This window comes from Ascaphus truei, chromosome 14, assembly GCF_040206685.1.
Source record: "Ascaphus truei isolate aAscTru1 chromosome 14, aAscTru1.hap1, whole genome shotgun sequence".
Lineage (NCBI taxonomy): Eukaryota > Metazoa > Chordata > Amphibia > Anura > Ascaphidae > Ascaphus > Ascaphus truei.
In genome coordinates this window covers 9274897-9295622 of record NC_134496.1, presented here as the reverse complement: position 1 = coordinate 9295622, position 20726 = coordinate 9274897, and the positions used below count along the sequence as shown (strand labels likewise).

General features: G+C 45.9%; 1 protein-coding gene across 2 annotated transcripts in view; it reads right to left on the bottom strand.

The window, feature by feature from the left end:
* EPHA4 (EPH receptor A4) overlaps positions 1-20726 on the bottom strand; it is a 70186-nt gene that overhangs the window by 11314 nt on the left and 38146 nt on the right. For both annotated transcript variants that reach the window (XM_075569688.1, XM_075569686.1), the window contains exons 6-13: positions 9139-9263; positions 8780-8939; positions 8510-8621; positions 4279-4337; positions 3192-3305; positions 2874-3059; positions 1407-1468; positions 332-541 (exon numbers count right to left, since the gene is read on the bottom strand). In XM_075569688.1, coding sequence (XP_075425803.1) covers positions 332-541; positions 1407-1468; positions 2874-3059; positions 3192-3305; positions 4279-4337; positions 8510-8621; positions 8780-8939; positions 9139-9263 — 1028 coding nt within the window. The remainder of the gene's footprint in view (positions 1-331; positions 542-1406; positions 1469-2873; positions 3060-3191; positions 3306-4278; positions 4338-8509; positions 8622-8779; positions 8940-9138; positions 9264-20726) is intronic.

Sequence of the window (20726 nt, the reverse complement as noted above, 5' to 3'; positions counted from 1 at the left end):
TATCGGGCGGCTTCTATTATCTGAACTGCAAGTACCCAGGGCCACAAAACCATTTGGTATTGGAGAAAGACGGCACGCATGTCTGGAATAAATGTAATTAAGCGGCCGTCAAGGAAAAGATTGCCGATTGGCTCCTGTTAGCTGCAGGTCGCCCACTTTCTGGGCGCAACATTAAGGCCCAAGTCACGGACCTCGGGAAGGACTGGTTTTCATTTCGGTGGGTTATAGTCGTTCTGTGCACGTCGCAATGTAGCAACGGTACAAGGTAAGTGAATGCAGCCGTTGTCTTACTTTGTTTTCCTATCTGGATGACTAAGACTCCCCCCCTTACCCTGGTGGTGTAAGCAGCCTCTGGATCATCTTCTAGCACTCGGGACATGCCAAAGTCGGACACTTTGCAGACCAAGTTGCTGTTGACCAGGATGTTGCGAGCGGCCAGATCCCGGTGGACATAGCTCATGTCGGAGAGATACTTCATCCCAGACCCGATGCCGCGCAGCATTCCTACCAGCTGGATCACGGTGAACCTGCCATCGTTCTTCTGAAGGGAGAAATAACCGCGTTACTGACACAGGCGCATATGCCCCGGAGACAATGTCCGCAGCGATTTGCAGCGGTTTAAACATGTGGCCTCACCGAGGCACAGACACAAGACTCTACAACAGGGGCGGCCAACTCCAGTCCTCAAAAGCTACCAACAGGTCAGGCTTTCAGGATATCCATGCCTCAGCTCAGGTGGCTCAATCAGTCCCAGCTTCAGCACAGGTGGCTCAATCCGTGGCTCAGTCTCAGACTGAGCCACGGATTGAGCCACCTGTGCTGAAGCAGGGATATCCTGAAAACTAGATCTGTTGGTGGTCCTTGATGACTGGAGTTGGCCACCCCTGCTCTACACCCATCTAGCCATTCATGCGCAATGCTTATAAAGTGTGTGTACGAAACTGCATGCTCCGTCAATAGGATATAACAATATTTACTGTTATTAATAGTGAAGAATGACTCCATATATTTGTGTAAATGATAGCAAAAAGTACAGTCAAACTTGGCATAATGCACCTTAAACAAGTGACTGATGCACAGCGGTAATAACATCCCGCCGGTTTCGGCACCAGTGGCTTACATTTTGAAGGTCTTTTGAACTAGCTAGGTCAATTTAGGAGAGTTTAGGCAAGCTGCAACACACGTGAATTTCTGGCCATAAAACATAATTGCCTTTACTGGAGAATGCCGTAAAATTGTCTGTTTTGTGTAACGCTTAAGTAAGCGCAGTTATATGGGGTATGCAGCCTCATTAGACTATATACAGAGTAACAGCAACAGCCCCAAGTCCAGCTGTGTAACTGTCCACATGAAGTTCTTTTCAAAGTTACATTTGCAAGGAGCCGTGTGCAGCAGCAGCAGCTCACCCGCAGGAATGCGTCCAGGGATCCATTCTCCATATATTCTGTGATGATCATGACTGGCTTACCTATAATTCAAAGCAGGAGGAGAGACGCACAAACCATCAATGGCAGATCATGTATGGGACGCAACAGTTAGGCAGCAGGTGAGTATTTCAATGAACATCCACATCCCGTCACTTGCTGGAGAGAGTGAATAGTACCATGCAAATGATTCCACTGAGACTGGTTATTTCATGTTCCTCTGACCATTATGTGAAATGTGAATCCGATGGCCAGTTCATTGTGGGTGTTTGTCGCTGGTGCTTCAAGGCAGTCCACACGGCAACATGGACAATACTACAATTAGCAAAGGACCTGTGATTTAGCCACATTGAGTTAGCAGCCAAACAGCTAGGACCGAAGCTCAGACGCACTAAAAATATTTAGGCAGATGGAGCAGTAATCAGAATAACCCATTAGCTGATAGAGAGAGCTGCAGAGTCCTGGCTTCTATAATGTGGTTGCTGTAATGAAAATGAACAAAGGAAAGAAGAATGCCGTGCACGGGAAGCTTTCTAGCTTTTGAGAACTGTGTGGCAGAAGCTTGTGGAATCACACAGCAGATGACTGCAAATGAGTTTTAATGAAGCCTGCTCCCATCAGAAGATGTGCCGTCAATTGCCACTAGCAAGCTCTGGGTTGCAGTAACATGTGCCAAAGGAGGTTACACTACAGAACATGTTTTCCTTCTCGTGTCCAAAAAAAAAAAGTGTTGTGGCCATCTGCTTCCTGCCTATTCTCCAACAATTAGCTCAGTCTAGCACAGCTCTGCAAGATGTCCCCGCATATCCCAGAAAGGCTGCCGTATGCACTTGTCCCGGAGACCTGCAGCACCCTTTGCCTTGGGAAAGGGTAAGCACGAGGCCCATGAATCCCATTACTAGCTGCCATCAAGATCGATGGCTTGCTCCACACCGTTTCAGGCAGTGCTGCAACTGTCATTTCACAGAGATATTTTGTATCGAGATTACAACTAGAACTTGCCGAGAATAAAATGCTGGAGGTTCAAGTCCACACTGTATGACACAGAAGGGGTCCTACCCTATAATCACCTATGGAATCTGCAGGGACAAAGTGAGTGCATTATTGCCAGATCAACAAATCCTTTCTGGAAAGCCATAGTAACACTCCCCTGGCATGTGAAATTGATATCACATGACCTGTTCATGATGGGTACTTCTTGAATGATTTTACGACAGATTTGGAGCGTGGTAGCCATGGCATGTCGCCTTTGTGAATGGGAAACAAAAATGTGGGGGAATGCTTTGAATGAGATTCCATGAGTTTATAATACTCTGTATCCCAATATTCTACAGCATCCATTCCCTACTCCACCTTCATGGAGAGCTCCTAACTCGGAGAAGTGCATAGAGGTGAAGTAGAGGGTCGACCTACAAGCAGTGGGCCAAGTCTGAGAATGATGCTACTTACATTTGGTGACAACTCCTTCCAGGTGGATGATGTTGGGGTGGTCAAACTGCCCCATGATGCTAGCCTCGCTCAAGAAGTCCCTCCTCTGCTTATCTGTGTAACCAGCTTTCAGGGTCTTGATTGCCACATAAATCTCTCGCTTCCCAGGAACCTTGAGCCGCCCACTGCACACTTCGCCGAACTCGCCTGTGTGCAAACCGAAGAGATTATCACCATTGTAAAGACTGAAAAGGCCCCGATCGCTGCACACTGCAATGTAGGCACCTAGCACAGCACTGTGCCCATTTCACATCAGCTGCTGGTGACAAATCTCCTCACCTACGCCAATGACTTTTTCTATCTTGATGCAAGAAGCATCGATTTCCTTTGCAAATTCACGGACTGCCTGGTTGGGGTCCTCATAAGTGAATGGGTCCACATACGTCTTTACACCTGGTAGAGGAGGGACACAAAAACAGCACACCTTTAGGAGGAATACACAGCACGGCTTCATCGCAACGCAAGACTCCCAACTAACCAGCTTTTAATGGGCAGTCCCACGTCCCGGGTCAAACTCAATGAATACAACGTCTCTGTGTAGTTGGCTTGCTAAGAACGATTCAGTGACCCTAAATACATGTTAGGTATTTGTAACGTGAGAATAAAGCTCATCAGCCGTTTATGTTTGTAGCTCTGGAAACATGATGGCTTTATCATGACTCTGCCCAACGAACTCGTACATTAAAGGATTGGCAAACCTTCCGATCGCCAAAAGAGTTTAACGATGGTAAGAGCGCTCTAAAGCATGTGGCACCCCATGTAAAAACTTCAAAGTTGGAAAGTAATGTAAGAATACTTCTGCGCATTAATGTTACCCATTAAACATGCCACTTTGTTCTAGACGGGACTGACTGCCCTTTAATGCAGCCGTCCAAGCTGCCGTTTTTTTAAATATATATTTTTTCCCTTTAATATGCGCATCAATACAATCCACACAATGATAAGTAATTAGCCAAGTTGCTGATCGATCTGTGAAGATTTGGCTCTGGGGTTCACTAAATGGATGTCAGTGCAGCAGAAGAGGACCAAAGATGCAAAGTTCTGTGGGGAAGCTCAGGTGATCAGACAGGCACTAGATATAATTGGTGCACTGCTAGAGAGAGGGCAGGGCTCAAAAAGGGGTGTGCCAGAGCCTGTTTCAGAAGAGGAAGAGGACGTGACTTTGTAAAAGGTTGCTATAGAAAAAAAATGCTTGTTACATTACAATACATACAAAATTTAATTTAAGAGTTGTTTTAAAACAACAACAAAAATGTTGAAAAAAGTATTTTCTCATAGTACAGAACTGATTTATTAAAAAAAAAACACACATGTATAATATTGCTTGGTCTGAAGCTTTAAATTCCCCACTTGTTTCTCTTTTTACCTTGGTTTAAATGCTTCTCCTCATCAGCTTCCTGCTTTGCTTTGCTGTACTTACTCCGCCTGCAGGTTAGAAGGAAAGGCATCACGTTACGCTCCGAAATACCATGTAACTGCATTGAAGGGCAAGTAAAACCGTGCGGATCAGAGGAGCCGTGAGTTAGGGACACTCGTGCCCTTACAAGGAAGCCTGTGGCTATGAGCAATAATTACCCCACAGATCTTCTGAAAGGTATTAACCTTTACATTGCCAAAGGGGCTCTCTGGCACCAAAACATTACGTTAGAATGCACGAATATAAAATTTTACCTGCAATGATAATTATTCATCTAAATGGATACAGTGCGCACACAAAAAAGACTTTCTGGAATAGTGATTAGTATCGGCTTGTACATAGACTGTAAGCTCTCCAAGGGAAAAAGGATATATTTTGTTACTGTGTAACCATTAGATACAATTATTGAATTATATTTTGACGATGTTCTAATGCCTTATTTGTACATTAATAATATACATGCAATAGTAATAATATGCTTTATAATGAAAAATATAGATACATTTCTTAACATTAACATTTCACGGAATATCATTTTATTTTTATAGCTGCAATGGTCACGGTTATTTGCAGGAGATAAAAAAAATTAAACTTTACATTGATGAGAAGTTTAGGAAGTCTACTCTAGAATAGGTTCATGTATGTTGTCTCAGAAGCTTATTTATGTATAGGAGTCATTTCAAAAGTAGCTCAACCTGCAAAGAATCCAGTTAAATCAACATTTAGACACAGATTTGAATAGGAATAGATTTGGGATGAATAGAAGAAGGCAATTAGGACAATCTGTGATTTTACTGTATCCAAAGGGAGCTTTGTCCAAGGAACACAGGCTTACTGATAAAACACTAATTGAAGGCTTTAAGTATTTAATGATCGGGTTACCGTGAAACTCCTTCCCCCCCCCCGCACCTCTTGTCACCTGTGTGACCTTTTGTAACCTGCATGGAATGGGGACACTGAGACTGCTATTGTCCCGGTCACCTTGTGAGTTCCTATTTAGCAGCAGAAGAGGAGAGTCCACAGGGGAGCAGAGGGGGGTCATTGCCTCTACATGGAAGACCAGCTCACCTGACTGACACAAGCTGGAAACTCAGAATTATAGACACACTGATGGTGCGGATGAACAGAGTTGAGTGGGGGAGATAGGGGTGAATGAAGAAACTGTAGCGGCTAGAGAAGGGATGTTCCCCCCTACAGGTGAGGGGGTCAAACAAAAGGAAACTCTTTTCTATAGTGCGCCACCGTAAACAAAAAGGATGGTACGTGCATGCATTGTGGGAGAGCAGCCTTGTGTGAGAATCAGGCTGGTAGCTTCCCTATATATCAAACACACACACAAAGGGGAGAGGTGCGTGTAGCAGTGTAGCAGTCAGGTCAGCTTTGATCAGCGCTTCCATCACCTCTGATTGATGGGCTCGGCTGAGGAGCAGAGCGGAGCCCAAGAAATAAATAAGATCTGATATCCGGAATTGTCTGTCTACGGATGTGTAACAGAAAACAAAGACCGTTCAGCCGGTCCTGAGCACATAAAACACAAAAAAGAGATTGCAGGAAAATGTCACCGTTCATTAACTCCTGATCTGCCAGAGGTTCTTTAAGGTATTGCCAAGCAATAGAGCCAAAAAAAAGAGATAAAATAACTCTCTTGCTCCCCCACTTCCACTTTGCAAAATCAGTCTGTTCGCTGAAAACAGCCTCTAAAAACACCCTCGTAAAGGCGTCATTGCAAGTAAGAGAATGAAGCCGTGTACGGGGTCGACAAGCTGCTATGAAACGATGGAGATGACACCTGCCACCCCCCAAACCCCTTCTGCGAGATGCTTACATAGCGTCATTGAAGTGCATTGGGATAAGTGTTCAGAACTGCCCCGCTAGGTAATGACAGAGCTGGGTATGAAAGACTTCCTGCTGTACATGCCACAGTCCTAATCTCAAGTCTAAACAGGTCATTTTGGGTTCTATCCCCACCCTGACATCCAACTCATGCATTTACGTTCCTAAACCATGTGAAGGATCATGAAACAGTGGTTATGTTTTGGCTGTCCATCCCCAGGCGTAAGAAAGGAGTTAACACATTATTCTAGCCATGCAAAAAAGTTTATTGTGGCTGTGTTTAGCATACAGATTGTAATAGGAAATATAGATCAATATAGACTGTAAGCTCTTCAGGGCAGTAATTATGCATGGCTTAGTTTTATAATGTCCATAAGGCCCCATTGTTTCGATCGGGAAGGTACCTATTTAACCAAAGCCCATGTTGGGCAAACATCCAGCCAGAGATTAAAGACTAAGATTTAGCATATGGCTCACCGCCCTGATTCAGTGCATCATTATTTATTTAAAGGTGCCCATGCATTGTATTCATTTACAGGATATGTAATGAATAGAACCTAATGATTACAATTGTAACCCACACTGGGGGTATATGCAATGCATTGTGAATAAATGCATTACAAGTCTTCTTCCAGCACGAAAATAGGAGGTGGGTGAGAGCTATGGACCACCCCAAAACATTCTTGCTTTATCAGCCCAATCACCCCAACCCCTAGGTGTCCTCTATTCTCTGCACTGTATTGAAGAGGAAGAAGAACTGTTTGGATTCGCATTAGGAGCTGTGAGCGTGGCGGCTCCCTGGCTCCTGCCTGCATTCCCTGGGACAGCTTTATGGCTGACACTAAAGAAAAATCAATGAAAGTCCAAGGGGTCGACGTTTCATTTTCTACTCAAGTGATCCATTGAGGGCCAGTCACTGACTACCTCATATCGACCAAAGCCAGCCCTTCTCTTTTGTTGTTATCGAGGGATCCTGATGAGTTCACAAATTCACCGTACAATGATCTTGAAGGTGAGCTGCTTCCCACTATGTACACACACTCCTACATAAAATAGCACAGGGGCCCTACATAGCGCTCTAGGACCGATTACGTCCTGTGGACCAACGCGGCTTTACAGGGAAAGCACAAGGAGACACTAGCAAATAAGGGGGCGAGAGGGGCAAAAAAGTTACATGTATACATGGGTCGCAATTAAGAAACAGAAGCGGGTAGAGAAAAATAGTTAAATAAGTTACTTTCATGTGCTTATATGGTTTTAAATGCGATAAACCCTTTTATCACCCAATAACATTTATCGCTTAGTTGCACGGACCGCTCCTGCTCTCTAGGTATCTCGCAGTTAAAATGTAGCACTTACACACTGTATAATCATATAAAAAAGACATGGACTTAATCAGAGCGCATTAGGGAGAACACAGGTGGCCCGGTTTAGCAACAAAGATTTGCACAGCTCGAAGGCCTCGGGAATGTTAGATGCTGAGACGCAATGAAAATGGGGTCCCAGGAATTATTGGAATGTGTTCTGCATTGGAAGGGGGACTCCTGCTGCAGCCATCCTGCTTATACGGCAGACTGCTGCTGTACCCCTGGGGAGATCAAAGCTCTTGGTAGGGGGTTTGTAATGTGACTGCTATGTTTAGATGCCAATCAGAGAATGCAGCTTTGTTTCAGTGTGGAACTCCACCCGGGAGAGGAAGGAGAGCGGAGATGTGGAGGGGGAACGACAAAGGCTGAAAAGGGAATTCTCAGCAACCTATAAATAGCTGACATCGTTTTCCTGAAAATGATCCCAACCCCCCGAAAAAAACCAGAAGGATTTTTATTTTTTTTTTATAAAAATAAAAAAAAAAAATTGTGTTGCAGTTCGACCAGTTTGGGAAGTTCTTAATATTATCATTGCGCTTCCTACACATCAGCGGCTGTCACTGAATCCTTAATTGTCTTAATTTTCCTCCTGTATTTGCAGGTGTAATTGTGCTTATTCACCATTTTACAACCATTCCTATGTAGCAACTACGATGTATTTGTCCTGATCTAATACATGTATTTATCTTTGATAGGGAGACGCATATTAAAAAGCTAAGTTTCTATTCACTTGAAAAATGAGCAGAGAACTTCTCAGAATAAAACATAAGATCATTTTGTTGCAGTTATGTGACTTCTCGTTTTCATCAGAATCTCCATAAGATTTTTTCCCCCAGCACTGCAGCCTGTAAATAATGTAACTTTTGGTTGAAATTAATTTTTTATTATTATTTTGTTTTGCAGGATTTGAGAAGACTGAAAGATGTAACCCAGAAACGTTAAACATTTATAAACACGCCGGGCGTCTTTCCCCCCCTTACCTTCTGCTGATGACAAAAGCAGCGATGAGAATGACCACAAGGACAATGCTGCCTGCCACGGACACCAACAGCACGGTGGGGCTGGCACCTTCACCGATCATGGGGGAAGGAACTAAAAAAAAAACCAGCAAAACAGAAGATACAATGCAAGTTAGAAACATCTCAGAACGGCAAACCGGTGACATGTACATTATACCAAGTGCATCACGTGGGGAAACGGGCACCCAGGTTGCACCTCTGTGCTCCTGCTGGAAGATGACAGAACCGTACCGGTATTCGTGGTGAACTCAAAGGGCCCGCTGAACTCCCCGTATCCGGCTGCGGTCCGAGCACGGACATGAAACACATAGGCGGTCAGAGGATTGAGGCCTTTGATGTCTGCATTTCGTAGGGCTGTCTTGACGATTCGGTAGCTGCGCTCATTTTGATCCTGCAGGAAAGGGAGAGAGCAATGTGTTCACACCCTTAAAAGGAAGCCTCATTGTGGCACCTTGGCTGATGGATGGTCTCCACACCTCTCCAGTGTCCACCTTTTAGTGTACTTCATGTTTTGGGAAAACACTAACACGCCTCCCTCCATTAAGTAATTAAGAGAACCAATAAAGCTATGCCATGGTGAAGATAATTACCTTCTCATAATACTTGATTTCATATTCCAGGATGACACCATTGGCTCTCTCTGGTTCTGGCCAGGATAAGGACACGCTGTGCCTGGTGATTTCCTTGGGCTGGATCTGGGTCACTGTTGAAGGAGCTGCACAGAAGAAATGATAGAGTTAGACCACTTCTCCCACCACTAAACAGATGCAAACATTAGGTGATTGGAATGACTTCTCACATTTTTGTTTCTGGTGACTTGTAACCCTCTGTTAACAATGCCTGTGTATGGGTATTGCACAGTGCTGTGTACAATATACTTATCATTTCAAGATCTTGGCAGCACCATGAAAACCCATTAAAGGTAAAGGACTCCTGGCACGTGAAAAGAATCCCAACAAATGGGTTCAACTAGTCTTTAAAACACATGAACACACCCTGTCCACAAACAATGTATGGAATTTACTGTTGGCTGTGAACTTTAATACCCCACTCGAATATATTCAGGTCTTGTGTTTCCCCTTGGACTAACCAATGAGTTTTGGGGCAGGCCTGTGGGGGGTATATGAGAGTTCTGTACCCTTTTAAGACAGCTGTTGAAGGGCCCTTTGAACACTAACAATGCTCTGTTCAGAGAAGTCTTCCTTCTATCACAGCAAAGCACATTCTTGTCTTATTTAGTTTTATCTTCACTGGCCAAGCGATAGGTACACTGCAGGCTGCTCTGACCTACAGTGCAAGTAGGTTTCTCTCTGAAGTCTTAACCACAAAGAACTTTTAAGAAATCAAAGGCAATAAGAGTTCAGTAACCGGGACACAACCTTGAGCTAAGTTCTAGGAAGGGTCCGCGACCTTCTGGTTGACTTCTTAACTGCTGAAGGGACGAGTAAATGCATTGAATTGTACTATAAGGTTCTGAAGCAGAATTGGTGGTATGTAGATGTTTATCTCTCTATTATGCTCATATACTCTTTCACCCCCATTGTACTGGGGATTCAGCAACATGTTGGCTCATTCGATATAAATATTATTATTAATAATAGGAGTTAAGAGCTAATTCACACTACACCAGGGGTGGGCAACTCCAGTCCTCAAGGGCCACCAAAAGGTCAGGTTTAAGGATATCTCTGCTTCAGCACAGGTGGCTCAGTCTTGGTGGCTCTTGAGGACTGGAGTTGTCCACCCCTGCTTTACACTAAACCACGTTTTCCAACGTCTTCTCTTTTGGAAAATGTATTTGATAAAAACGCAAAAACACCCGCAGTCCCTCAAACAAAAAATAAAAAATGAAGGGAAAGAATTGAAATGGTTAAGAAAACCAAACCCTCAAATTTAAGCTCAGTATGGCTACAAAAGAAACCAAAAAAATGTTATGAGAACTCATAGGGTGGCTCCTAAGAGCCGGTCACACCACGGAAGTGCTGAATCTCAATTTTTAATTGGTGCTTGGCTAAAATACAGCTTATAAGGAAGGGGAACACCCTCCGAGTGAGGGGGAGTTGAAATGAGGTTCTCAAAGCTTGTGAAACCGCCCTCTTTCAATGACGGAAGAAGGTTTTTCTCATGACATTCAAGGATGATGAGGCCTGGTTCATCATTTCATGGATCTGACAGCCACTGACTCATCGGGGAAAAAGCTACTTTGCCTGTTTACTCCTCGTTTCTGAAATAAGGGCTAATCCTCCCACTTCACCCAGGTGACCTCAGCATTGGGAGGTCTGTCATTTCATACACACACATGTATTAAGTATTCTCGTGGCAGGTCGCTTATTCATTATTTTCCTTATGGAGCACTGAACGTGTACACAGCGCTAGTCATTGGATGTTGCTGGGAAAATAAGTCCCTGTCCTGAAGAGATGACAACGTGATCACACTTAGATTGTAAGCTCTTCAGGGCGGTGACTACTTTTCCTAAATGTCTATTTTTATGTATGAAGAGCTTATTCCCATTATGTCCCGTGTATTACTGCTGTACAGCACTATGTACATTGATGGCGCAATATAAATAAATATAAGACATACACAGGGAGATAATGCGTTACGCACGCACACCCACTTCTAAGACAGTGCGCTTACCACTGTGCTACTGCGTCAACACTCTTGTTAAAATTGCCTTTATTAGGGCTCTCTTAACTTCCAAGTCTTACAGCACTCAAATCATTTAATAGCACTCTTTAAAAATATGTGTATTCTGTTCATTGCTCAGTGGAAAGTGGATTCATATAACAAGGAAGTGCTTGTGATCACTAACGTGAGCAGATATGATCATGCAGAACCTGGACTGGTGCCCACCTGACAATGAAGGGGGTTCAAAGCAAAAAAGACACCACTAACAAACATTTGTATTATGTTGTGTATGTGTGTGTGTGTGTTTTTTTTCTCAAGATTAATCTCCAAAAAAATGAGTGAGCTTACTTCTTTATAAGTCATGCTTTAAATTGCAATAAAACATTGCAGAGTTGGGTATATATTACCTAATGTTATGTGCATCTGATCTCATACACTATTAGAGAGGGTTGGGGTTCCTTGCAATGCATCTGATCTCAGACGCGCTATTAGAGATGGTTGGGGTTCTGCAGAATTTCACAATACAATGATAGGGTTCCTCGACCAAAAAAAATGGTTAAAAACTGCTCTAGAACATCTTGCAATGTATACACTGCATGTATCGATTGTGGATATGCAAATGATTGTTACCTGTTAGCAGAGAATCATTTTTATTAACATCCACCACTGAAATTCCCTAACCAAAAAGCCGTGAGTAGGTTTCCTGGCTGTGCACTTAACACAGCTTTTCAGCACAGCCTGGGTTATGGGCCAGGCATAAGCCATGTTAAAATAGATTTGAAGCAAAAGGTGACACTGTGTGCTCATTTGCATGTAATTTCCCACAATCTCTTGCTGCAACAGAAGCACTGTATGCTAAGAGATAATGGGGAATGGCAGGGCGCAAGCCAGTCTGGGATGTGAATGCGCTCACAAGTGATATTTTTATTTGCGAACAAAGCTCAAATTTAACAACTCATTTCGAGATGCAGATAAAAAAAACCTCCTGAAAGTGACAAAAACCATCAACTGTTTGAACCCAAACCGGCTCGGCTTGTTGATTTTTATTAGGGTTATTCTCCAAGCCCAGGGTTTACTCTGCAATAAAGATACAGGGCTGCTGGCCTGGTGTGACAAATTGTATAAAAGTGAGTTCAAAGCTCAGATGTGGAGCTGTCGTCCTGTGAACAGACACAGCTCTGAAGTTCACTTCCTCAATACATGGCTAATAAAGCAGCTACCACTGGTTTTACTGGTACCATCAATGTGCTTAGTGGTATCTATACTGGAAAAACAGGGCCAGCTACAAAGCGCTCATTCCCGCCTCCCAGATGTTCTGCAATGTGTTTCCTGGGTACAAATTGCAGTTAAGCAGAACAGACCTGGGCCCACTGCTAATGTCTCAAATGAAGACAGGGATGCCAAGGAGGAAGTCAACAGCTGCAATTAAAGTGCTCCAGCCTCGGGGCGATTACAAGAGAAACAGCTCTTTGTACAGCCCGGACTGTAATCTGACCTGGCCATTCAAACTCTGCAGTGCCCAGCGCGTCCAAAACTAAACAACTGTGCACATCTGACATGGCTGCATCAACCATGGCGAAAGTATTCCGACGCAGTGTTTGTAAACGGCTGTTTGTGCGCATTTTACGAATGACGTCTGTTTCACTGAGCTTCTGTTCAGCCATCGTTAAAAGCGGCACCGGAAAATGTTCCCTTGCAAATGGATCCTTTCGCTCAGTGTTGCGATGTGCAATCGTACTAGCACAAGAGGCTTCCAATCACTTTAACGCTGCCACCCATGCTGTTTTTCTTGATACAGGATTGATGCAGGGGGTCTGCTGAGCTGAACCCCCCCATTCATTTCAGCTCATGGGGCCCGCCTGCTTCCCGGAGATACGTACCTCCGTAGGGGGTGCCGGTAGCTGCTCTGACTCGCATCCAGGGTTCATAATATGGCGGCTTTCCAAAGCTCCCGTGGCCTGCGGGCCAATAGGAAGCCGTGACGTCACGCAGTGCGGCTTCTTATTGGCCCACGTGATGTGGGAGCTTTAAAGTGCAGAAAACTGCAGAGAGACACCAGCACCCGCTACGGAGGTCAGTATCTCTGTAAGCAGGGGGTGCCCGGACCTGCAATTAATGGGATTCAGCTCCGGAGACCCCCTACTTCAACCCAGTATAAAAAATAAATGGGGGAAAAAAATAAATAAAACATGATGATTGCTCCTTTAGAAGCCTCCTTCCCAGAGAAGGTAGGACCTCACGCAGCCTCAATACACAGATCCTTGATATTAAAAGTTCTGCCGTGTCCGCAGTAATCACCAGCTACAGAAGGCGAGCACTTATAGTTCCAGCTCAGAGCTCACTGCAAGTGGCCGAGGCAGGGGAGGGTCACCTTCTGCAATACCGGAGGGAAATTTAGACTGAAGTACTTGGCATGAAAAACGGCTTTAAATCACTCTCGACTTTTGGAACTTTCCGCTGGGAAATGAAGCAACCTTTTCAGTGCAGCAGAATTTCCATGCTCGTCCACACGACATTATTATTTCATTCTCTTGTAATAAAAAGGCAAATCCATAACAATGCAAGTGCTCACAGATATTAGGAGCCACCTATGTATTGTTGGGTTTGTTAATGCGTATGCATGCCTGTTCCTCACCCCATAATCCTCTCCTTAAGCAGCGTCACTCTCCATTTCACAGTAAGCTTACCCGGCTTGTAACCCGCATTCCTCGGCCTGTTTGCAGAGGCGCCTCCTTTATATCCGCCTCGTTGTTCTTGATCCTGGAAGTAAATTCCCAGGAAACCGTTTCCTTCCAAAATCACTTGCCAGAGTACCGCTTAACCCAGGGGCGGGCAAACTGTATCTGCTGCGCTCCCCCTGCCTGCTCTCCTCTGTCGGTGCGCCCCCCTCCCTTACCTCGTGCGGCGTCATTTGATGTTGTGTTACCGTGGCAACCGTGTCGTCACATGACCCCCCCCGGCTGAACCTCGGTAAGTAGAGGTTGCAGAGGCCTCGCGCGGTCCCCCAGCATTTAATTTAAATGCCTTGGGGAACAGCGCGGGACCTCTGCAACCGCCTCCCCCCCCCAAAAAATAATCTTGCGCGCCCCCCAGTTTGCACGCCACTGGCTTACCCCTTAGGCTAAGGCCCCGCTCCCTCCGTCTGAGCTCCCGCACTGCAGACAGGTGGGGCGCTGACATACACAGACCGCAATATGCGGTCTGTACGGAGCGGGAGCCGGAGCGGGAGGTGGGCGGGAGTGGGAGGCTTGAGCGGGAGGGGGGGCGTGACTTGAGCGGAGGGACCCGCTACTCTCCCCCCCCCTCCCTCCACGGGCTCGGGCTCGGGCTGGAGCTGGAGCTGATGATGGAAGTAATCACAAGCAACACACACACACTCATACACACACGCAGGCACTCTCACACACACGCAGGCACTCTCTCACACACACAGGCACTCTCTCACACACACAGGCACTCATACACACACGCAGGCACTCTCACACACACACACAGGCACTCTCTCACACACACAGGCACTCTCTCACACACACAGGCACTCTCTCACACACACACACACTCATACACATACACACAGAGACAGAGGCAGGCACTCTTGTTTAGATTTGTAGCAGGGGGTGGGAAACTTCAGTCCTCAAGGGCCACCAACAGGTCAGGTTTTCAGGATATCCCTGCTTCAGCACAGGGGGCTCAATCAGTGGCTCAGCCAGAGACTGAGCCACTGATTGAGCCCCCTGTGCTGCAGCAGGCTCTTTGACTGAGACACTGATTGAGCCACAAGTGCTAAAGCAGGGATATCCTTAAAACCTGACCTGTTGGTGGCCCTTCAGGACAGAAGTTGCCCACCCCTGGTCTATAGCCACAGCTGCAATGCTACAGCTACAGCAACATGCAAGAGGAATCACTGTAACCGCCTCATCGGTGCAAACATTTGCCATATATTTCCATATTAAAATGGACGAGAAGCAAAAAGGGATGCACTGCGAGTGCTCATTTGCATGTCATTACCCAGAATCCCTGGCTGCCATGGAAGCAGCGTATGCTAAGAGATAATGGGGAAAGGCAGTTTGGAGACCTGTCTGAGCCCTGTGACTGTGCTCACACGTGGGTTGTGTATTTGCCGTACACTGTATATTTCAGGATACACATAACACAATAACACCGCGGGATATACGAGTGCTGCGTTGATTTGGGGCTGATCGCCAAATAAAAAATGGCCGCTGCAATTCCAAAAGTTACAACGAGACGCGGGGCGGCAAGTTATAAAGCCGTTTTCCCGAAATGTAGAAATCCACATTTCTCCAAGAAACAGAAAATTATTTCCCAGTGTTCGATCGGCATGAAAAAGGTGGCGGTTATTAAAACGCTTTGGAGTTAATATTGTTATTTTGATTTGAAGTTTTTTTTTTCTTTTTACATTTAATAACTGGTGCTGGAACAGAAAAGGCATCTGTACCTTTTGGGGGGTGGGTGGGTGGGTGGGGGGTTATTTCCAGAGAAATTGGCTCGCTAGGTTTCGAACAGCTGCAGGAGGAAACAATTACTTAGTGACAAGTGAGTAGCAACCTATTGCAGTCAAGCCCTTGAAAAAGTTATTAAACTTAAGTATCTGGAGGCGCAGGACAGAAAAACACACGCAAGTGCCATCCATCATCTTGTTAAAACCCAATCCCGGCCACAGTGTGTTTGATTAGTCTTGTGTCGTCCTGATTTCTTAACATTACTCAAGCAGCGGCGCTGTGCCCCTCTGCTGCTCTAATCAATCATGTGGTATCAGAACACAGCAGAGGAACGGAGGGTCTCGTGGGGGGGGGAAGAGAAAGAAGCTGGAGTATGAGCAGAGGCAGCGAGTATTGGGAGGGACCGGAGAGTCCCGTCCCACAGAAGAATTACCAAGTTGCCGGGGATCAGAGTTGCCTATACGGAGCAGACATCTTCCTAATGCCAGACCGTAGGCACTCGCCCTAATGGAAGTCGCAACCAGGGCAAGCGTGGCAGCTGCGTCTTGCCAACTGCATGACCCAAAACGTTTGAGGGCTACCTCCAGAGCCGGCTTACTGCTGAGGGTCAGAGGGCTGGGTGTCGTTCCATAACACTTTGCTCTTCTTTCTACAAGTGGCAGAGCAGGGGACACCACTGGTTTACAAGACGATGTGTGGTCCAGGTTACAGTTTGCTTGCGGCAGATATAATGTACACACAGAGCTTTGTGACACTACTAAAAAAAAAAACAAATTCATGAGGTTTTATAATTAAGGGAATAAACAAAGGGTTTTCTCTCCGAGCATTGCATGTCTCTCCAGCAGTGAGGAATGTGACCACACGGATATAACAGCATTATCCGAGATCATATGCATGGTCATCACAATAAGGATAAATCTGGACCACAACCAAGAAATAAGTGATGTAGCCACTATTCATCTCTCTTCATAAAGTGCATAAGAGTCCCAAGCCATTTGCTGCATCATAAGTCTTCATTATGCCTGCCCCCTTTAAGGTAGGTACATTAATCCTATTGCTGGACTGGCAAAGGCCCTCATGTGTAATGTGGAGTTTCACTGCCCGAGCCCCTAAAAAATCTCATCTATTTAAGCTTCACAATCCCATCTCTTTAGTGCTGTCCTATGCAACTTTATCAATTTGGCTTGTAGGTCCACATGGTGACCCTTAGGCTGCGTCCATAGTACAACGCGCTAGCTTCTGCGCTCCTCCATGACCTGGCGTCGAGCTGGAAATACAAACTTGTTTGTGTTGCGAAGTGCCGCTCTCCCCTGTAGTACGCGTGCACTATGCACATATGCATTGGCGTCCTAGTGTTTGTGTCTTATCTCGCACTATGGACAACGCCTTACTCCAGTGGTTCTCAACTCCAGTCCTCAAGACCCCCCCAATGGGTCCGGTTTTAAGGATATCCCTGCTTCAGCACAGGTGGCTCAGTCAAAAAGCCTGCTTCAGCACACTCGGCTCAATCAGTGGCTCGGTCTTTGGTTGAGACACCTGTGTTGAAGCTGGGATATACTTAAAACCGGATCCATTGGGGGGAGGGGGAGGTTGAGAACCACTGCCTTACTCTGTAACTGTAACACAAAGTGCACGGGGCAGAGAGAATCAATAGAACTGGCACATTGGGTGCTAGAATGGCATCCAAACCCACAGAGCCCCACACTGGGGTTTGAAAACAAGCTGATTTTGGCTATTGTGACAAACACAAACAAATACTTTCTAGTGACCAAAATAGATGAAATGCTGGGAGGACCATTCAATGAAACGCAGAACAGCCTCGATTAACATTCAACACACCACCGCTCACAAAATCCATCCTTTAACCATGCCCCTTTTTTACATTTCACGTTTGTCTATGATGCAGCAAATAATTGCATAACTAAAGAGAGCAGAAGCCCCCGAAAATAAGCGGCTTCATTTTGCTTGTAGCCCTCACTGCAATCAGAAAGACAGATTGCAGCATATCCAGACCGTGCATCTCCCGGGGCATCTTGTGTCAGGAGCAGTCTACCTAACCTGCTGCCTGGGCAAGCCGGCTTGTGATTTATCTTACAAAGATGTGTTACTTTGTGCTCTTTATAGCTAGATGGGGCCAGCTGAGAAAGATGGACCCTCTAGCGGCAAAGGAGTTTATCAGATGCCCTTCCCACTCCAGTAAAATAAACAATGCTGGGACTAAAGCGAGATCAAAGCATCTTCTCATAATGGTTTCATGCCCCCTCCAAGCACCTACTGAGAGATGTCTGCTCTTGTTTGTTATTAAGTGCATTCAACGCCAGAACTGAATGCACCCCGCCAAGTCAAGTAACCTGGATTAAGGGGATGTAGCCCCTTTATACCAAATAAAAGGGCGAGGAAAGCAGAAATCAGAGTTGCCAAAAGATTGAGTCTTCAGCATACAAACCAAAACATGAGGGTGTTCGTAAACAGAGTCTGGGCAGTTCAGCCTCTGGGGCAAACAGCTCCGCCCAAGCTGTGGCACACCGGCCTTCTCTTCTTGGCAGGCTTTACCATCAACAATATAGAGCACATCAAGGCCTTACAGAAGTAGTACATGGATACATCCCTTGAACAGGGGTGCCCAATTCATGTCCTCAAAGACTGAGCCTCTGATTGAGCCACCTGTGCTGAAGCAGGGACTGATTGAGCCACCTGTGCTGGAGCTGGGATATCCTGAAAACCTGACCTGTTGGGGAGGGGGGTTGTGAGGTCAGGAGTTGAGCACCCCTGCCCCAGAGGGTAAAACCAAGCTGACAAGAAAATCCACTCAGCTGAAACCTCAGAGACTCATATTAACCAAAAATTAAGCAACAATTCATGTCACCTGCTCAAAATCATTATGCTGCAACACAGAGCAGACATTAGTATTGCCACATGCTTCGAACAGGCTGAAGCAGTGGTTCCTGGTAGGGGTGCTTGAGGATTGGAGTTGGAAACCACTGGTCTAAATCAGGGGTGCGCAAACTTTTCTCCCTGCGCCCCCCTGCCTGCACACCCCCCTGCCTGCTCTCCCCCCTGCTCGCGCCCTCATCCTTACCGTGTCTCTGAAGACAAGATAAGGGAAGTTGCAGAGGTTTCGCGCGATCCCCCGGCATTTAATTTAAATGTCTTAGGGAAGAGCGTGGGGCCTCCAACGCATGGGGGGCCAACTCGTCCTCAAGGGCCACCAACAGGTCAGGTGTTCAGGATATCCCTGCTTCAACACAGGTGGATCGATCCATCCCAGCTTCAGCACAGGTGGCTCAATCAGTAGCCCAATCTTTGTCTCCTGTGCTGAAGCAGGGATATCCTGAAAACCTGACCTGTTGGTGGCCTTTGAGGACTGGAGTCAGCCACACCAAGTCTAAAGCATCTTCTAACTCAAGAGTTCACAAACTGTAACAAAAACTATCAGTGCCACCCCACCCCACCCTCTAATAGCCGCTCAGCACCTCCAGATATCGGTACAGACCATCCTACGCCTCTTGTTTATTGCAGTTGATTAAGAAGGAAGGGCAGCAGGCACCAGACAAAATGAATATATAGCATATCTAGGGTGTGGTTGTTTTCTTGGAAGGTATTGTGTATTGTGTGTACAGATACTCTGCATCAGTATACAATGCAGTATGTTCATTTTCATGAGGCGAGAAAGAACATGACACATTATGACCAGAGGGTTGGCTTATGCCTAAAGGGAGCTTTGCTTTAAACAACCAGCAGCTGTTTAAAACGATCTGTCACCTCGCTCAGGGAGAAAAGGCTTGTACAATTTATTTACACACTTGCAGTGCTAATTGGCGTATCCTGTGTCCAGCTAGCTGTGATGTGATGGGGGAGCGAGCAAGAGGGGACGCGTTTGGGTAACTGAAACCCAAGCTGTTTTGTTTATGTCTGTTGGCAAAGCGGAGGCTGGTGAGCCCTTTGAAAAAAAAAAGTAAACTAAAAGCCTTCAGTGACCTCCCCCACGCAAAGCCAGGGGAATGGGGGGGGGCTAACAGAGAGAGCCATTATTCCAGCCCTCATCTGGACTTCTTCCTTACACTTCATGGGTGATGGGTTGTGATCAGAATACACAAACAACATCTCTAAGCTGTCATCCCTCCCACACACAAACTCCTACCCGCTTTAAAACACACACACACACACACTCTCAAACAGGGGTCTACACAAGCCAACATTTTGGAAAGGGGGTTGGTTTGTTGCTATGTAATTGTAAGAGCATGCTGGAGTTGGGTTACCATCAGGTGATGAAATTGTAGGCCCTACTGCCTGATGGTAACCTATCTTCTGCGTGCCTTAGTGCGCTGTCCGTGCGCTGTCCCCTAACAATCCTTTAAACACGCAGCATCTTAACTTCTAAGTGTAGGAAACGCGTATCTGACCTACACATTGCAAATAAGTGCAGCACTTCGGGGCTTCCTTACACAATAACAGCCAAGCGTCTTATATCGGGCGTGCAATGTGCAGTCGCAATGGGATCCAGATTTGGATTCGTTTGGGGGGGGTGGGGGGGTTCCTTCCATCACATCTTTCTCCCTGTCTCACCCCCTCCCCTACAGAGCGCCTGTCAGATCCAGGCACAATTCAGACTTTGAAACTCTGTCATAATACAAGCAAAAGGAACTCGTCTGATGGGTGAAGGCGCTGGTCTTGGACAATACACAAAAAGAGGAGAGACGCGCTTTGCATATTCAAATCGGCCGGCGCTTTTGCATATTAAATCAGAAATGCCAGAAGATTTTCACACGGCCCCGGCTGCCCGCTGTTCCTGTTCCTCCAGACGGTACCTTCCCATGGTGACGGTGTAGCCAGACACCCTCCCTAACACAGTGACTCCTGTGCAGCCAACATATTAAATGATAGGGTGGAGAAGCGTTTAGCGCACCTGTGTAATTTCCCCACTCATGGAAATGTATGCACTAATCCCTTAAAGTCAAAACCTGCTCACTGACAAGACAATGCTCAGTCATCATCTTTTCAATCTATTTTGAGCTCTTTATTGTCGAAGTTGTCCTATTGTGTGACAGCCTTGAATTTGTTTTATTTTGGGGGGGGGGGAGCTGCAGTGAAG